The sequence below is a fragment of the Canis aureus genome, chromosome 5 (assembly GCF_053574225.1).
Source record: "Canis aureus isolate CA01 chromosome 5, VMU_Caureus_v.1.0, whole genome shotgun sequence".
NCBI lineage: Eukaryota > Metazoa > Chordata > Mammalia > Carnivora > Canidae > Canis > Canis aureus.
In genome coordinates, this window is record NC_135615.1 from 67,512,809 (window position 1) to 67,529,078 (window position 16,270).

Below are 16,270 nucleotides of genomic sequence, written 5' to 3' on the forward strand. Positions count from 1 at the left end.
ACACTTAAGGGTGTGCAGGACTGGCTTTCTGCGGCTGAGAATTAAATTTATCCTGCAACGACCAGAGCTTACCTGTTCTTCTGATTTATGATCTGTGAGTTTAAGACTGTTCCTGCCAGAGAATCTTGGTCAACTGCAAGACTGGCCAGCTAGGATATGTACCCAGTGAAGTGGAAGCTTCTCCTGCTTTCACTAGGAGGCGGATGACAATTGTAAGATTCTCATTTCATCCTAAGGATGTTCTTGTAACCAATAAAAGTAATTACAACCGAGTTGACTGTTATTTTTTTTTTTAATTTTTATTTATTTATGATAGTCACAGAGAGAGAGAGAGAGACAGAGACACAGGCAGAGGGAGAAGCAGGCTCCATGCACCGGGAGCCCGATGTGGGATTCGATCCCGGGTCTCCAGGATCACGCCCTGGGCCAAAGGCAGGCGCCAAACCGCTGCGCCACCCAGGGATCCCCGAGTTGACTGTTATTAATGGCAATCTCCTAACTGACCAGATCAAGTAAGATTAAGTAACCGTTATTTGATTCCTGAGCCCTTCCTACTTCCTCTGCACCTGGATGTGGCCCGGGCCCAAGCTTCTGAGGAAGTACTTGGTGCTATGTCAGCACGCGCAGCATGATGGACACCTTGGCCACTGCAGACACCTGTGCCCTCGCTCATTCCTTTCCCACCTTCTCTCCCAGTGCAGGGAGAGCTTTCCTTAACTTTCCTTTTCTTAAAGTGAGTTTAATTGATCCTGTCTCTTTAGGAAATCTCATTGTATTGGAAAAGGTGACTTACGATAACTATTTCTAAACTTGGAACCTAGACTGAGTTCCTAGAACTCATTTCTCAACCTGCTTAGGGAATCCTAAAAGGTAGAACTATTAATAAAAATGTGCCTTCTTACCCTTCTTCCTCACTGTTAGTTTGCTGGATCAGTCATACTTTTGGCACTAACATATTTTTGCAGACTTACCTTTGATGAAAATGAAAAATAGTAAGGGGTGATGAAGACTATTAAATGCAGGTATAAAATTGGAACTACAAAACAATAAAAACAGGATTTGGGTTTTTTTTTTTGTTTGTTTTGTCTTTTTGGTGATTGGGGATGTTAGTTTTTATTTTTATTTTTTAAAAGATTTTATTCACGAGAGACACACAGAGAGAGAGGCAGAGACATAGGCAGAGGGAGAAGCAGGCTCCTTGTGGGGAGCCCGATGTGGGACTCGATTCTGGGACTCCAGGATCATGCCCTGGGCCAAAGGCAGGCGCTCAACCACTGAGCTACCCAGGTGTCCTGGGATGTTAGTTTTTAGGGAGTACAGCGGCTGCAGGAACTAGTATTTGTTCATTTTTTTAAACATGTACCAGGCACTATGGTGGGTGTTTTTTACACATTAACTCACCTAATCCTAAAGTCTCTCTAAACACATACATATAATTACCCACCATGTGTCAGACGAACGCATCCCACTCAAGGAGGCTGGATTTATCACCTAGTGAGTGAGAGGCCTCCTCTGCCTCCCTTCTCCTAACCCTCTTGCTATGGCAGCTGGCTTCCCAACCTTCATTCCCTTCTCACTATTTTCTGTTTTCAAAATACTCTTCCTCTTTTTCACCACCCTGAATCCTGCTATCATCCAAGGTGTCTTTGGCGAATAGCTGATGCTCTGCTTCTACCTGGCTTCTGCTTCTCTGAATAGTTCTTCAATCCCAACAACGCTTTCCTCACCTTAACCCAGCCACTCTCTTCCAGGTCTCCTTATCATCATCAGAAATCACACCACCTCTGAAATCTGAATTTGAATGCCCCCCACCCCCCATAATTTTCTTCTCCTAGTTCACTTGTCCTCAAGACTACTGATGTTGCCACCTTCACATTCTACACCTACTCTGTCCTGACAGCACTTCTCTGCTGGTACAAAAACACAAAAAACAAAACAAAAACAAAACAAGCCTTTGTTTTTTCCATCATTATAACCCTTTTCTTGTAACTAGCTCAGTATTCCTGGCCATCTCCTCATTATACCTCACAAAGGGTATCATGGTTGCATATCATTTCCTCCCCTCACACTCTGGATGCCATCCCATCTCACCTTCCTAAAGACTTTGTTCCCACTGTCCCTCCAGCAATATCCGTCCTACTCCCTACTGGATTGCTGTGATCAGCACACACGACTCTATTTGCAAACATTCTCCCTGCGGCCCCCAAACTTCTTTTAGCCACCTCATTTCTCTGCAATCATTCACAGCCAACTTCTGAAAAGAGGAGCTTACACACTAATTTGTTTCCTCACCTCCCATTCTTTCTTCAACACCCTCCCAAATCTTTCATGCCAGCCACTCCCCTCTTCCAAGGTCACCAACCTCCACACTATCAAAGCGAATATACAAAAGCAAACACACTGGACATTTGGACATTACCTCTTGGAGGGTTTCCTCCTTTGTTTTCATGGCAGCATAAAACCCGTTTCCTCTTGCCTGCCTGCTTGTTACTTCTGACTTTTTTTTGAGGGCTCCTCTTTCTCTCCAAGACCCTAACTTGGCATTCTTCAGGGCCTGCCTCTAGGCTACCACTGGCTCTCTTCTGTGTATACTTTTTCCTCTGGTGACTTCAGCATTTCTGGGACTTTAAATGTCCTCTATTTTCTGACAACTTCGTAATTTATACTTCCACCTCAGACCTCTCTTCTGAGCAACAGGCCTGTGTGTCCACACGTCTCCTTTCTCATGCCTCAGACATTTCAAATTTGACACATTCACCATCCCCGTCTTTCCCCTCGCAGTAAATGGCACTGCCACACAAAAATCCTGTTGTTCCCACCAGAAACCCGTAAGTCCCTTCTGATGACTGTTTCCTTTGTTCCCATTATGTAATCCGTCAGCAAGCCCAATGCTACCTGAAAACCACATCTCAGGGCTGGAGCAGTGACCCCAATCTCAGTGCCACCTGCTTATCTTCCTTACAGCACTAATCTCAACTTATAATTATGTGTTAACTTATTTTCTCAATGAAAGTTAAGTATCATGAAGGCCGAGATCAAACCTTGCCTGTTTACTACTGTATTTGCCAGCAGCATCTTAATACATATTTGCTAAATGACTGAAACTCTTTCTAGAAGAAATGACAGACCCTAGACTTTTACCTTTATGGAGACTATAGGCATTTAAACCAAAAAAGGTGCCTTACAATACCTTTTTTGTAAGGACCACTTCAACACATACTCCAACATTCCTAGTAAAATCTCTCCCCAGACCTTCTACCCAGGAGCACAGGAAGAAGAGTGACACAGGCTGGCCACTGCGAGTCCCCTGGGAGAACTGAGACCTCAGATGTACCAGTGTGACATTCCTCTCAGGTGAGAAACAGCTCACAATTCTGGAGTCAGGCCTGAATCGTATCTCCATTCTGGCAAAAGCTGTGTCTTCTTGCAAGTTATCTAAATACTCTAAGCCTGTTTCCTCATCTGTTCTTGGAAAGATCCGAGAGTGAGAATTAGAAGATGTGTCACTTGTTAGATGGTCTTGGATGGTGCCTGATACCTAACAGATACACACAAAAAAGTGGCCAAGAACCCCAGGCCAACCACTCCCATTCTAAAACACAGCACTACTTGGGTAAGAACACAAACAAAAATCTGACATACAGCAGACGTCTTTTTTTATTTTTTAAACGGCCATACTTCAAGCCATTCTCTTTCATCAGGGAAGGACAGGAATTAACTCGGTCTGACAGGGTACCACAGAGGAGCCGCCTGGACTTGCTGTCGGCTATTCGGAGTTTGAATATTGCCTTTACTATTTGCACCTTATGTGAATCTGCAGGACTCATTTAACCTCTTCAAGCTTCTTCCCAGGTATCAAAAGGAAGATTCTCGGGGGCAATTAAACATTCCATAAATCTTCATCCCCAAGATGCAAAAGCTCACGTGAAGGTGGTGAAGCAGCTTGGGGTCGAAGGTTGTCACCAGACCACTAGAGGTGGAGACAGAAACCCCAGGCTACAGGGTGAATCCTCTCAAGTGTGGAAAAGATGAACAAAATGTTCCAAACTCAGGGATCCCTAGGTGGTTCAGCGATTTAGCTCCTGCCTTTGGCCCAGGGCGTGATCCTGGAGTCCCCGGATCAAGTCCCACATCAGGCTCCCTGCGTGGAGCCTGCTTCTCCCTCTGCCTGTGTCTCTGCTTCTCTCTCTCTCTCTCTCTCATGAATAAATAAATAAAATCTTAAAAAAAATAAAATAAAAATACTTAAAAAAAAAGCTCCAAATTCCCAAACGCCAGACCTCCAATTCTAAGATGCTATTTATTTATAAAAGGCAAATGGCTACTAGATTCTACCTTTCAGATTCACATTGGCAAAGGGCTCAGATGCCTAAAGGAAAATGAGGTTCTCCAATGATATCAAACAGAGCTGTTAAGCAGTGTTTATAAAATTTCTCATTTCTGTTCTTTTGCTTCCTTTTTTTGCCAAAGCTCCAAGAATGTCTACAATGCTCCCAGAACTAAAGGCAGCAGGAATGGCTGGGAGAGAAGGGGTATACACAACAGAAACACGCATCAGTCTTTTATCTGTTGCTCGAGTTTAACTTCCCAAAGAACTGCTGGAACGTACTGTTCTGGAAAGCTTGAAGAAAAAAAGCCCATTCGAAATGCAGGACACAGAACCTGTTTACATCTTCACTCTTAAAAACCACTGCATTCTCACATGACAAAAAAAAGCAGATTTTGCTCACTTTCTCAAGCAAGGAAAGTTTTGCTCCATTTCTTACAACACTTCAAAATTTAAATCCATGACATCTTAAGAATTCAAATAACTAATCTGCCTCTGATTCTACTGTTCAAGACCAGATTTACCACTGAGAGTAAACAAGTTCTATTCTTGTAACAGAGTTTTGTAGAGAGGCTCATTAGCTTTAATGACCAGCTCAGAGTGTAGACAGATAAACAAGATGAGTTTAGGGACTGTTTTTCCTCTCCCCAGTTTTAAGACTTGAGGAAAAGCATATCTATGGTAGTGACTTTGAATGTCAGAGGGAGAGGTTATCTTCTGTGTAATTTATCAGACTTATTCTTCCAAAAATCTTTTTTTTTTCTTAAACTGATAGGTGATGATAAAGCTCCTGAAGGAAGATGCTATGTTCAGTAGTAGTATACAATTTTTTTTTCTAGTAACTTGCCCATTCAAGCTCAAATAAGAATTCTACAAAAGGTATCAAAATGCCTCAGCTGACACAGACTCAACATCTCTTTCCATCCACCTGCCTCAATTCGAATCTGGGGCTCAGGCCTTTCTGACTGGATGTTCTGCTGTGAGGAACAGAGGGGTAAGATGGAAATAGGGCTGCGTAGCTTCAACCCAAGGAACTATTAACAATGAAATGACAGATTTCCAAAAGATGCAATCTGGGCAGTCAGAAGTTGAAGTTAGGCTCACACTTTCAGATATTTTATACTTAGGTTGTTTCCCTATCTCTGTCCCCCAAGAAATCCTTAATGAGGAATTAATAGGAATATAGAATTTCTAAGGAGGAAAGTCAGTGACACTGTTCTTAAAATGGAACTGGAGGGCAGAGAATAAGATCAGATTGAGTTTCCAGAAGACGATGTGGCCAGGGTCTCTGGCTCTCTGTAAAAGCCTTATTTATGATCACACTGGGATCTAAAATACAATACCATGGAGGAAACAAGTTTCCAATCTCTAAACAAAACTCAGTCTCCCAAACCACTCAGTTTTTCTCTCCCCCAATCTGTGAAGCAACCATCAGAGTAAACTGGTGGCTATCAACAAAGAAATGAGAATGATCACCTCCATTTCATACATCGGGGGCCCAAGGATGTCTTTCAGAGCATGAAAATCAATCAAAATTGGCATTTCAGGTGGTAGGGCTAAGTCCGTAGTGTCACTGATGGATTCAGGTTTTGCATCTTCTAAGATGTGTTCTCTGCCACCTAGGAGAGAAAAATGTATTTAGAAATTCTCAGAGATTGGCAGGTTTGAAAATTCATTAGCAGTATATATCAAACAGAAGCACGTGGACTTTAATAGATCAGTCACCCTTATTACTTATTCAGGCATGAAAATTCACCTTATGATCTGTGGAACTCAGGCAGAGAATCCATTTTTCAAGAGCCCTTTGAGGGTGATATAATGCACTGTCTTGTTTATTTGTTCTCACTTGCTTGTCATCTAGCCCTCCTACTACACGTAAGCTCCAGCAGGGCACAACTTTGCCTATCTTCTTTTTAACCATTATATTCTGAAGCCAAGAACAACGCCTGGCACTGTTCAACTTTAGAGGACAGACACTGAAGGGTCACATGCAATAGATTACCTTGTATAATTCTGTTAGATCAAAGGAACACAAAGTTTAGAACTCCTTCTTTAGAGGAGTTCCCTTAGGTGTCCCATTTCCTGACAGACAGCATCAACTTGGAAATGATGGATCCCCGTAGAAGAAGTAATGTTTCTTTTGTAAAAAAGTAACTCAACTCCAAGGTTATCACTTTGCAATAAAAACAAACATAAGCAGCAGTGCCAGGGAAAAAGCATATGAAGCCTGGTTTGAAATCCCTATAATAATGGACTCTTTCCTTTACCTGCCTAAGAGCGCTGGGTGTTAACAACCTGTCAGAGCACAGACTCATTTTGGTTTGAGCCTAGACATAGAAGGTGCAAGAGCCAACTGACTTATCAGACCACCTTTCTGTTAGTCTCCATAATTTCAGTTTGAGGAAAAGAAAAATGTTTCTTAAGCCTGTAGCCAGAAACCTGAAATGAACAGAAGTTTAAAAACTGTATGAAATATTTGGCTTTATTCATCCTCATTCCCTAGCTTTGCTTTTCTTTAGTTTTGCCATAACTCTTCCAGTTCTTGTACTATCTCATGAAATGTTGTAAAATATCTTTATTACCTTTTTTTTAATACCTTTCTTCTGGAAATGATTACTGTACATACTAATATGCAACATATAATAGTTACAAACTTGCCATTGTGTATTTTATTTCTGCAATGATTCTCCCATTCTGAGATCTCATTAAGTTAAAAAGAACTGTTTTTCACTAATTCCTTTCCTTCCAAAAGTGATTCCCGGACATCTTTAGTAACATTAGGCTCTAATTTTAGACTCAACAATAACTGGAAATATCCTGGAGGGCCCCTAAATGACCCCTGCTATGATCTTCAGGGTGAATGGCTCTTTTAGTCTGCTGGGCTCTAAGGGGCTCCTCCTCAAGACTGTATCAGGGGAGATACACAACAGAAAACAGACACAGCTCAGATTTTCTGCCACCTGCTGCCTGTCAGGCTGGGCCCTCTGCCCAGCACTGAACTTCATGCTACCTACCTCTATACAATTCTTGTGAGAATTAGAGAATTAAAGAGAAAACCTTTTGCAGACTACAAAGTAATGCTGTACCTTAAGTCTTGAGTTATATCTATTTTCACAGTCATTTCTTTGTAATGTCATTTCATCTTTCAAAGTTTGGGTTCTAGGAAGTCTTCCCTGATTTTTCCAACTTCTTACAGCACTTACCTGTTTCACTAAATTTAGCTATCAGTGGGTCACTCAGTAGCTTGTGGAAATGGGAGGTTTTCTGCCTTGCAGCTGTTTGCAGTCTATCTAAACAGATCAACCACATAGGGTGGAAAGGCACCCGAACAGTCAGGTTAGCTCCCTGTAGATCTCAAAGTGGCACAGAAAGCAGGTGTCATTGCTTGATTAAAATTAATGCACAGAAAGAAAGCACTAAGGTTTTCTGTCTAAGGTTACCACCGTACCCTAAAAATGAAGGGTTCTGAAACTTCAGCCAATGCAGAGATGAGGCTGCAGGGTCCTTTAGCCTGGTGTGCTTTTGGACAGGCTTTTCTGAGATCTAATTACTGTTGCCAGCCTGGAATTCACGATCACAGGAGGAAGTTAAGCTGGATGGGTGAAAGCCAATCCACAATTATGTAACCAATGCTTCAGTACATCCAATCCGTTTACAAGTGGAGTAGTGAACTCAGTGCCTTGAGCACTGAAGGAGTGGTGGTGGGGAGAGCTATTTCTAATGCAATTAGACATCATAAGATAAAAGATGGCCATTTCCTTCAGGCTTTAGGCACGGCAACTGTGTATGAAGAATCCAATACATTTAGAACTAATCTATGCCTCAAGATGTTCCATCATTACAATACAAGCCTAGAGAACTAAAGCTCAAGCCAAAAAACTGTGCCAGTTAATCGGGAAAGATAGGCTAGCACTGGATTTTAAGAATCATCCACGAGGACCAACATGTACTGCAAAGTGAGAATAAGGAAATACTGAGAATTGAGAGAATTCACAGTTTGATTCCTCATTAAAAAAAAAAACAACCACCAGCACATCATCATCTCAAAAGATGCCATCCAAGGCTTGAAGTCTCGGTTACAGGTGAACCCTCTATGTCCTACGCATGAGCTTTTAATTCAAGCACTCAGCTCTAGTGCCATCCTTCCCTCTTGCCAGAGGGATCAGCACCCACAGAAGACAGTGGCAGAGTCTCGAGGACTCACTACTGGCTTTGCCCCAGACTGCAGCATTCAAGCAAGGTGGACTTTTCAAGGCCAGGCAAACAACAACAATTAAGAAAGTTAACCTCTCCCAATATAACACAAGCCCTATCCTGCAAGCACATCCAGCTGGAACACCGCACAGTCTTCCTCTTCTACACATTTCTCTTGGGCAGAAATGGCGGTTCTTTAGATGGCTAGCAATCACATGAAAAGGGCTGTTTCACCAAGCAGCAAAGAAGTTTACATTCTAAGAGCAAGATACCATTTGCTGGTTACCAAATTAAACTCCAGCAAACTATTTTTAAAAATGACAAAGATCACTGATAAGGAAAGTGAAGAGATCGTCCCAAACACCGAGCTTGTGAAAATATGAAGTGATTCAATCAATCTTCTAGGAAAGCCTCCCGAATATTCATACTCTCAGACCCAGCCATCCTAGTTTGCAGGAACCTATCCTTAAGGACATAATCATAAATGCAGGCGACCACTGTGTAGGCAACAGTTTAGACAACAAAGTTACTTGCTGCAGACTGACCGTTAAGAGCAAAAATGGCATCCAATAAAAATACTCAACATTAGGAACATGGTTAAGGAAACTGTGGCACAGCCTTCTAATAAAATATGACACAGTCACTAAAATTGTTTTCCCAAGTGTTTTTAAGTAATGTGAGAAAATTCCTTTGAAACAACATCAATTTGAGGAAAGAGGAGGGTATATACACTTTCACATGGCGTGACTTTTACTAATATAACATAATATAAATATATGTAAGAATTAATAAAATGATATAGTCCAAAATGTTAAAGTTAGGAGATTTAACTCTCCCTGAGTTAGGAGATTAAGATTTCATGGTGAGATAGTCAGTAAATAACAGTTTCCAATCCTGGCTCTGGCTTCCTAGTTGGCCTTGAAAAAAGTTACTTTACCGCTTTCTATCTTTTATTCTAATTCATAAAACCATTAATAATTAATAGGAACCCTCATAGAGTCCCTGAGAGAATTTAACAATGTTTAAAGCTGAAATATGTATAAATGGGAGGAAGTGAGTTATATAGTTGAAGAAATATTTCACACAGACCTCTAAGACACCCAGTTCTTACTCCCTAGCCCATTTTGTTGAAGAAAACACAAAGTAGCCTTTGCAACCTAATTCCACTGAGGGCCTCTGAGACAGGGCTTTGACCACAATCACAGGACTGCTGGGAGCCACATAAATTTAACATTCATAAGAAAAAAGAAAAAGATATCAAAACTCAAGATTCTTCCCTATGCTATATTACATTCAATACACCAAAATTTCCTTTACAAATAATTTGGAAGCATATTCCTAAAAGTAATAAAGGGCTATTAAATGGAATTTGAAAAGAAAGGCCATGGTAGCTAGCTAAACCTCATACCACTTCAACTGTTTCTTCACTTCAAAGAAATAAAATGGTTCTAAAAGTGTGAGGGAGCTGAAGTTCCTGGTGGTTCACTCTACTCAGAGAGGTCTCAGGTCTCTCAGCTCCTCTCTCATCCATATTACCTGTCACCCTGTTGTAACAGTCTAATTCAGGACCCAGCCAGGACCCAGCCAGGATGGTCAGGGTATAACCAAAGAGTTTCACAGCGTGAAGGCAGCAGATAAGTAAGCAACACTGGGGCACAACCCACAGTGCACTCGCTCTGCTCACGGTGGCCCCCCTGCAGCATCCTGGCAGCACAATAAATGTGCGTGCCCTCCCTCGGGGGTGCCCTCCCTCAGGGGGCTCCGCCAGCCTCTGGAGTTGATGTCACCATGGCTATTAGGAAAGGATACTCTATAGCTACAAACTCCTCATGAGAAAGGATTAGGCTGTCCAGAGCAGCTGTCCTAGGAACATGATCAAGTGTTCTTTTCCACCCACTTTTTCTGTCTCAGAGTAGCAGGACTTAAATGAAAGCAGGCCCAAGAATCAATGTGGGGAAGGAGGGAGAGAGGAAGATATTTTAAGAGGTGAGGTAAGGAGGTAGAATAGAGAGGTATAATACCTCTAGGAACTTTGTGTTAAAAAAAAAAAAAAATTCTTGCCTTTTGAATAAATCTCGAGGCGAATGGTATCTCTTGGCAAGTGACCCAACCAATGGGAAGCAGCAGAGGCCAGGAACACAAAAAAGGCTACTAACATCAATAATTCCCCTAGAATGTGGGGAAACCAACATCTACCAAACCACAGATGCCCCAGGTTATCTATAATCATTTTTACTCCATACAGAATATTTTAGTTATCACTTATTATTCTCTGTATTCAGCTTAACTTCAAGTATACACTACACTCTCGAGTGCCAGCTCATGACTTCCAAAGCCAGGAACCCTTTCAAGCAGACTATGGATGAAAGTGTCATTTTCCCAAAGAGCAGGTTTCTAATACTGGTGGGGTAGGGATGGAGTGTACCAGCATACTGTTAACTGCTGCCAGCAATCGCCAGGGCCCAAAACACAGGGTTAATTCTCCAAAGAAATGAGCACTACCTGTTTCTGTCGTATTAATACAATGTCTCTGGGAAACAGTTCCCTGAGAATGTCTGGGTCTCACTCTGAGGCTTAGGAGAATTCAGAAAGAATCATGAATTGAAAAAGCACAGGATAAAACCATGATATATAAAATGTTAGAAGCTAGGCAGAAAATCTAAGATCTGGCCCATTTTGTAGTCAAGGAAACAGACCCAGGGAGGTTAAACCTTAAGTGCACAGCCAATGACACGGTACCAGGATTCATGGCTCCCAACCAAAGACACCTTTTGTCCCAACCCTGAAATCCAGTCTAGAAAAACCGCCTGTAGTTCAAGAATTCCTTGACAAAACATGGCAATCTGGTGGGAAGCTCAGAGAGTAGATCATTTTTTCCTAATTGAAAATAATCAATCTAACTAGTTCTACAGATTCCCTTCTATGATTTTTATCAAAAAACTCCCAGAAACTGACAGTTGGGGATGAATGAAAATAGACTACTGGATGTCTTGTCCAGCGTACCCTGCCAGCTGCTTTGTGTCTTACTGCTTCTCTAGTTTTCAATTCTGTAAGCTGTAGAAACCAAGAGTAATGCAAATGATGCTTGTCCGCAGAAATGAAACTGAACTTTGTCCAGGAGAGGTACAACTGACCCTCTCTCCCTATAATGTCCTATAATGCTGTTTTTGCCAATTTCAGCATTCCTGACTGCTTACATATGAGTGTACTCCTGGATTCTCCACTGAACAAACTGTAACATCTCACTGGTTGTCTCATTAATGAGTTAAGCAAAATCTTTGACATGTGGTCATTTTATATTTGCATGATGGCAATTCTGCTGTTAAGAAATTATTATCCTGGGGCACCTGGGTGGCTCAGCTGGTTAAGTGTCCAACTTGTGATTTCGGCTCAGGTCATGATCTCATGGACTGTGAGACTGAGCCTTGTGTTGGGGAAGTGGGGGAGAAACACTTGTTTCTGAACAGTGACAGGTATTCCTGGTAGTCAACTCTTAACCACTATGAGTAGTTAATATGTTTAGATTAAAAAGATCTTAGGGGGCAGCCTGGGTGGCTCAGCGGTTTAGTGCTGCCTTCAGCCCAGGGTGTGATCCTGGAGACGTGGGATCGAGTCCCACGTCAGGCTCCCTGTATGGAGCCTGCTTCTCCCTCTGCCTGTATCTCTGACTCTCTCCTTTTCTGTGTCTCTCATGAATAAATAAATAACGCCCCCCCCAAAAAAAAAAAGATCTTAGGGCCTCAGACAGATACACAGTACACCAAATTGCTTTAAGTACAAAAAATATGAAGCTTTCCATTTTTAGTATTTCTCCTTTTGGGTAGATCCTAAGAAATATCCAGTAGAGATACAATTGGCCCTCCCTTACTTCCAAGAGGCCTTGGAGTCAGAGACCCTGGGTTTGTGGTCAAGCTCTTTCCAACTGTAAGCTCTATAACTTTGGAAAATTTCCTTAACCTATTTTTTTAAACTTTTTATTAATGCTAAATATATAACACATAAAATGGATCATTTTAACCATCTGCAAGTACACAACTCAGTGGAACTCAATACATTTGCAATGCTGATATAACTATCACCATCTATACCCAAAACTTTTTCATTACCTCAGTATAAACTCTACAGTCATTAGATAAGAACTCCCCATCTTCCTCTCACCTCTGTTCTACTTTTCTATCTCTGTGAATGTGCCTATTCTAGGTAACTCACATTACATGGAACCATACAGTATTTGTCCTTTTGTATCTCGCTTATTTCACTTAGCACAATGTTTTCTAGGTCTAGCCATGCTATAGCATCTATCAGATTTTCACTCCTTTCTATGACTGAATAATATCCCATTGTGTCTACCACAGCTGGTTTACCCACTCATTTGCTCATGGCCGCCTGAGTTGTTTCCATCTTTTGGCTCTTGTGAAGAATGCAGCTACAAACACTGGTATCTATCTGGGTCCCCGTTTTCCACACTCTTGGATATAACCTAGAAGTGGAATTGCTGGGTTATATAGTGGTTCTATGTGTAACTTTCTAAGGTTCTGGTGAACTGGTTTCCACAGGAGCTGCACCAATTTGCGCTCTCACCCAGTTTCTCCATATCTTCACCACTTTTTATTTACCATTTGTAAAATTACAGGTATGAAGTAATATCTCACTGTGATTCTCATTTGCACTTGTCTAATGACTAGTGATGGCAGGCATCTTTGTGTGTGCTTACTGGCCACTGTCTTCTTTAAAATGCCTATGCAAGTCCTTTGCACTTTTTTTTTAAAAGATGGTTTATTTATTTATTCATGAAAGACAGAGAGAGAGAGAGAGAGGCAGAGACACAGGCAGAAGGAGAAGCAGGCTCCATGCAGGGAGCCTGACGTGGGACTCAATCCCGGGTCTCCAGGATCACACCCTGGGCTGAAGGCAGCGCTAAACCGCTGAGCCACCCGGGCTGCCCTTTGCACTTTTTGAATTGGGCTGCTTATGTCGGCTGAGTTGTAGGAGTTCTTTATACATTTCTGGATATGAGTCCCTAATTAGATACATGATTTGCAAATATTTTCCTCCATTCTGTAGGTTTTTTTTTCTTTTTTTACTTTCTTGATAGTGTCTTTTGATGCACAAAAGTTTTTAATTTTGATATTCAATTTATTTTTTCTTTCGTTGCCTGTGCTTTTTGTATCATATCCATAAGATCATTGCCAATGATCTAATGTTATGAATTTGCCCCACGTTTTATTGTAAGAGGTTTGTAACTTAAGCTCTTAATTAAGTTTGGTCACTGATCAAAGCTTAATGTATTTATTTTAATTTTGTATTTATGTATTTATTTTGTACGGGTACAGAATTCTTTTGTATATGGAGATCCAGTTTTTCCAGCACCATTTGTTAAAGATTTTCCTTTCCTTACTGAATAGCATCCCTGATAAAAATCAACTGACTGTATATGTGAACCTTTATTTCTGTGCTCTGTATTCTGTTCCACTGGGCTACTTGTCTGTCTTTATGTCAGTACCATGCTGTCTTAATGTGGCTTTATAAAAGATTCAAAGTCAGGAGGTGTGAGTTGTCCATTTTGATCTTTTTCAAGAAAGTTTTGGGTATTTAGAGCTCACTGCAGTTCCATATGAATTTGAAGATCAACTTTTCCATTTCTCTGAAAGAGATTGTAGAAGTTTCAGAAGACACTGCATTGAATGTGCAGACCTTAACAACGTTAAGTCTTCCTATCTATGAACACAAAATATCCTTCCATTTACTTAAGTCTTCTAAAATTTCTTTCCAGCAATGTTTGGTGGTTTTTAACATACAAGTTTTTCACTGCCTTCATGAGATTTATTCTTAAGTATTTAATTCTTTTAGATGCTATTGTAAATGGAATTGCTTTTTCATTTTATTTTTTTCTCATCATGATAGCTATAATCTTTAATACCTATTCACCCACACCCTCCTCCTCTTTGGTAACCATAAGTTTATTCTCTACAGTTAAGAGTCTGTTTCTTGGTTTGTCTCTCTTCTGTTTTTTTTTCCCTTTGCTTGCTTTGTTTCTTAAATTCCACATAGGAGTGAAATCACATGGGTATTTGTCTTCTTTGATTTATTTTGCCTAGCATTATACTCTCTATCTCCATCCATGTTGTTGTAAATTTAAGATTTCATTATTTTTATGGCTGAATAATACTCCATTATTTATATATAATTTTCTGTATCTAATCATCAGTTGATCTTTTATCCAATCACCTTCTTTACCCAATCACCAGCTGATGGACACTTAGGCTGCTTCCACAGTTTGGCTATTGTAAATGGTGCTGCAATGCACATCGAGGTACATGTGTCCCTCTGAATTTGTGTTTTTGTATTTTTGGGATAGGTACCCAGTAGTGCTATTACTAGATTATAGAGTAGTTCTATTTTTAATTTTTTGAGAAACCTTCATACTGTGTTCCACAGTGACTGCCCCAGTCTGCATTCCCACCAATAGTGCACAAGTGGTTCCTTTTTCTCTATATCCTAACCAACACTTGTTGTTTCTTATGCTTTTGATTTTAGCCATTCTGAAGTATGTGAAGTGATAGCTCACTACAGTTTTGATTTGCATTTGCTATTGTGAATGAAACTGCTTTCTTAATTTTCTTTTAAGATTGTTCCTTTCCTTTATTTTCTTAAGCTTCCACTTCCTCATCTGAAATGAGAGAAACAGTATCTACACTTCAAATAGCTGTTACAGGGATAACAGACATAGGATATACTGGAATAATGAAAGCACAGTGCAGACATTAAGTTTAGACTTAATCAGTCTGCCTACTTTAGAATCTTGACAATGACATTTACTGGCTGTGAACCCTGTAAACCCTGCCTAGAGCAAGTCTGTTGGCACCATTTTCCAATTGCATTTGCTCATTGTGTCTCTGTGCCACATTCTGATAATTCTCACAGTATTACAAACTTCATTATTGTTATATGGTGGTCTGTGATCTATGATTTTTGATGTTACTATTGTAATTGTTTTGGGGCCCCATCAACCAGGCCCATATAACACAGTGAATTTAACTGAGAAATGTTTTGCGTGTTCTGAATGCTTCGCCGACTGGCCATTCCTGTCTCTCTCCAGCTCCTTGTGCCTCCCTATTCCCTGAGACTCAGCAATATTGCAATTAGATTAGTCATTAACCGTACAATGGCCTCTAAGTGTTCAAGTGAAAGGAAGAGTCACATATCTCTCACTTCAAGTCAGAAGGTAAAAATGATTAGGCCCAGTGAAGAAGGCATGTCTAAAGCCATCACAGGCTGAAAGCTGGGCCTCATGGCCAAACAGTTAGCCAGGTTATAAATGCCAAGAAACAGTTCCTGACGGAAATTTAAAGTGCTAGTCCAGTAAACACATGAATGATAAGAAAGTTAAAGCTGATATGCAGAAAGTTTTAGTGGTCTGAAGAGAAGATCAAATCAGGCACACATTCCTTACGCCAAAGGCCAATCCAGAGCAAGGTCCCAACCCTGTTCAATTCTGTGAAGGCTGACAGTGGTGAGGAAGCCGCAGAAGAAACATCTGAAGCCAGCAAAGCTTGGTTCATGAGCTTTAAAAAAAAAGAAGCCTTCTCCATAACAGTGCAAAGTGAAACAGCAAGTGCTGATGGAGAAGCTGTAGCAAGTTATCCAGAAGATCTGGTTAAGATGATTAAATGAAAGTGGCTACAGTAAACAACAGATTTTCAAGTAGACAAAACAGCCTTCTACTTGAAGAAGATGCCACGTAGGATT

The 16,270-nt window shown here is 40.8% G+C and overlaps 1 protein-coding gene and 1 long non-coding RNA gene across 6 annotated transcripts in view; one reads left to right on the forward strand and one right to left on the reverse strand.

The window, feature by feature from the left end:
- Positions 1 to 16,270, reverse strand: part of LONP2 (lon peptidase 2, peroxisomal) — a 94,997-nt gene that overhangs the window by 9,106 nt on the left and 69,621 nt on the right. For all 3 annotated transcript variants that reach the window (XM_077898509.1, XM_077898511.1, XM_077898510.1), the window contains exon 12: positions 5,804 to 5,946. In XM_077898509.1, coding sequence (XP_077754635.1) covers positions 5,804 to 5,946 — 143 coding nt within the window. The remainder of the gene's footprint in view (positions 1 to 5,803; positions 5,947 to 16,270) is intronic.
- The window catches only part of LOC144314444 (uncharacterized), a 49,926-nt gene continuing 46,504 nt past the window's right edge, over positions 12,849 to 16,270 (forward strand). For 2 of the 3 annotated variants that reach the window (XR_013380317.1, XR_013380319.1), the window contains exon 1: positions 12,849 to 12,959. This is a non-coding gene — a long non-coding RNA (uncharacterized LOC144314444). The remainder of the gene's footprint in view (positions 12,960 to 16,270) is intronic. The other variant, XR_013380318.1, reaches the window with a different exon arrangement.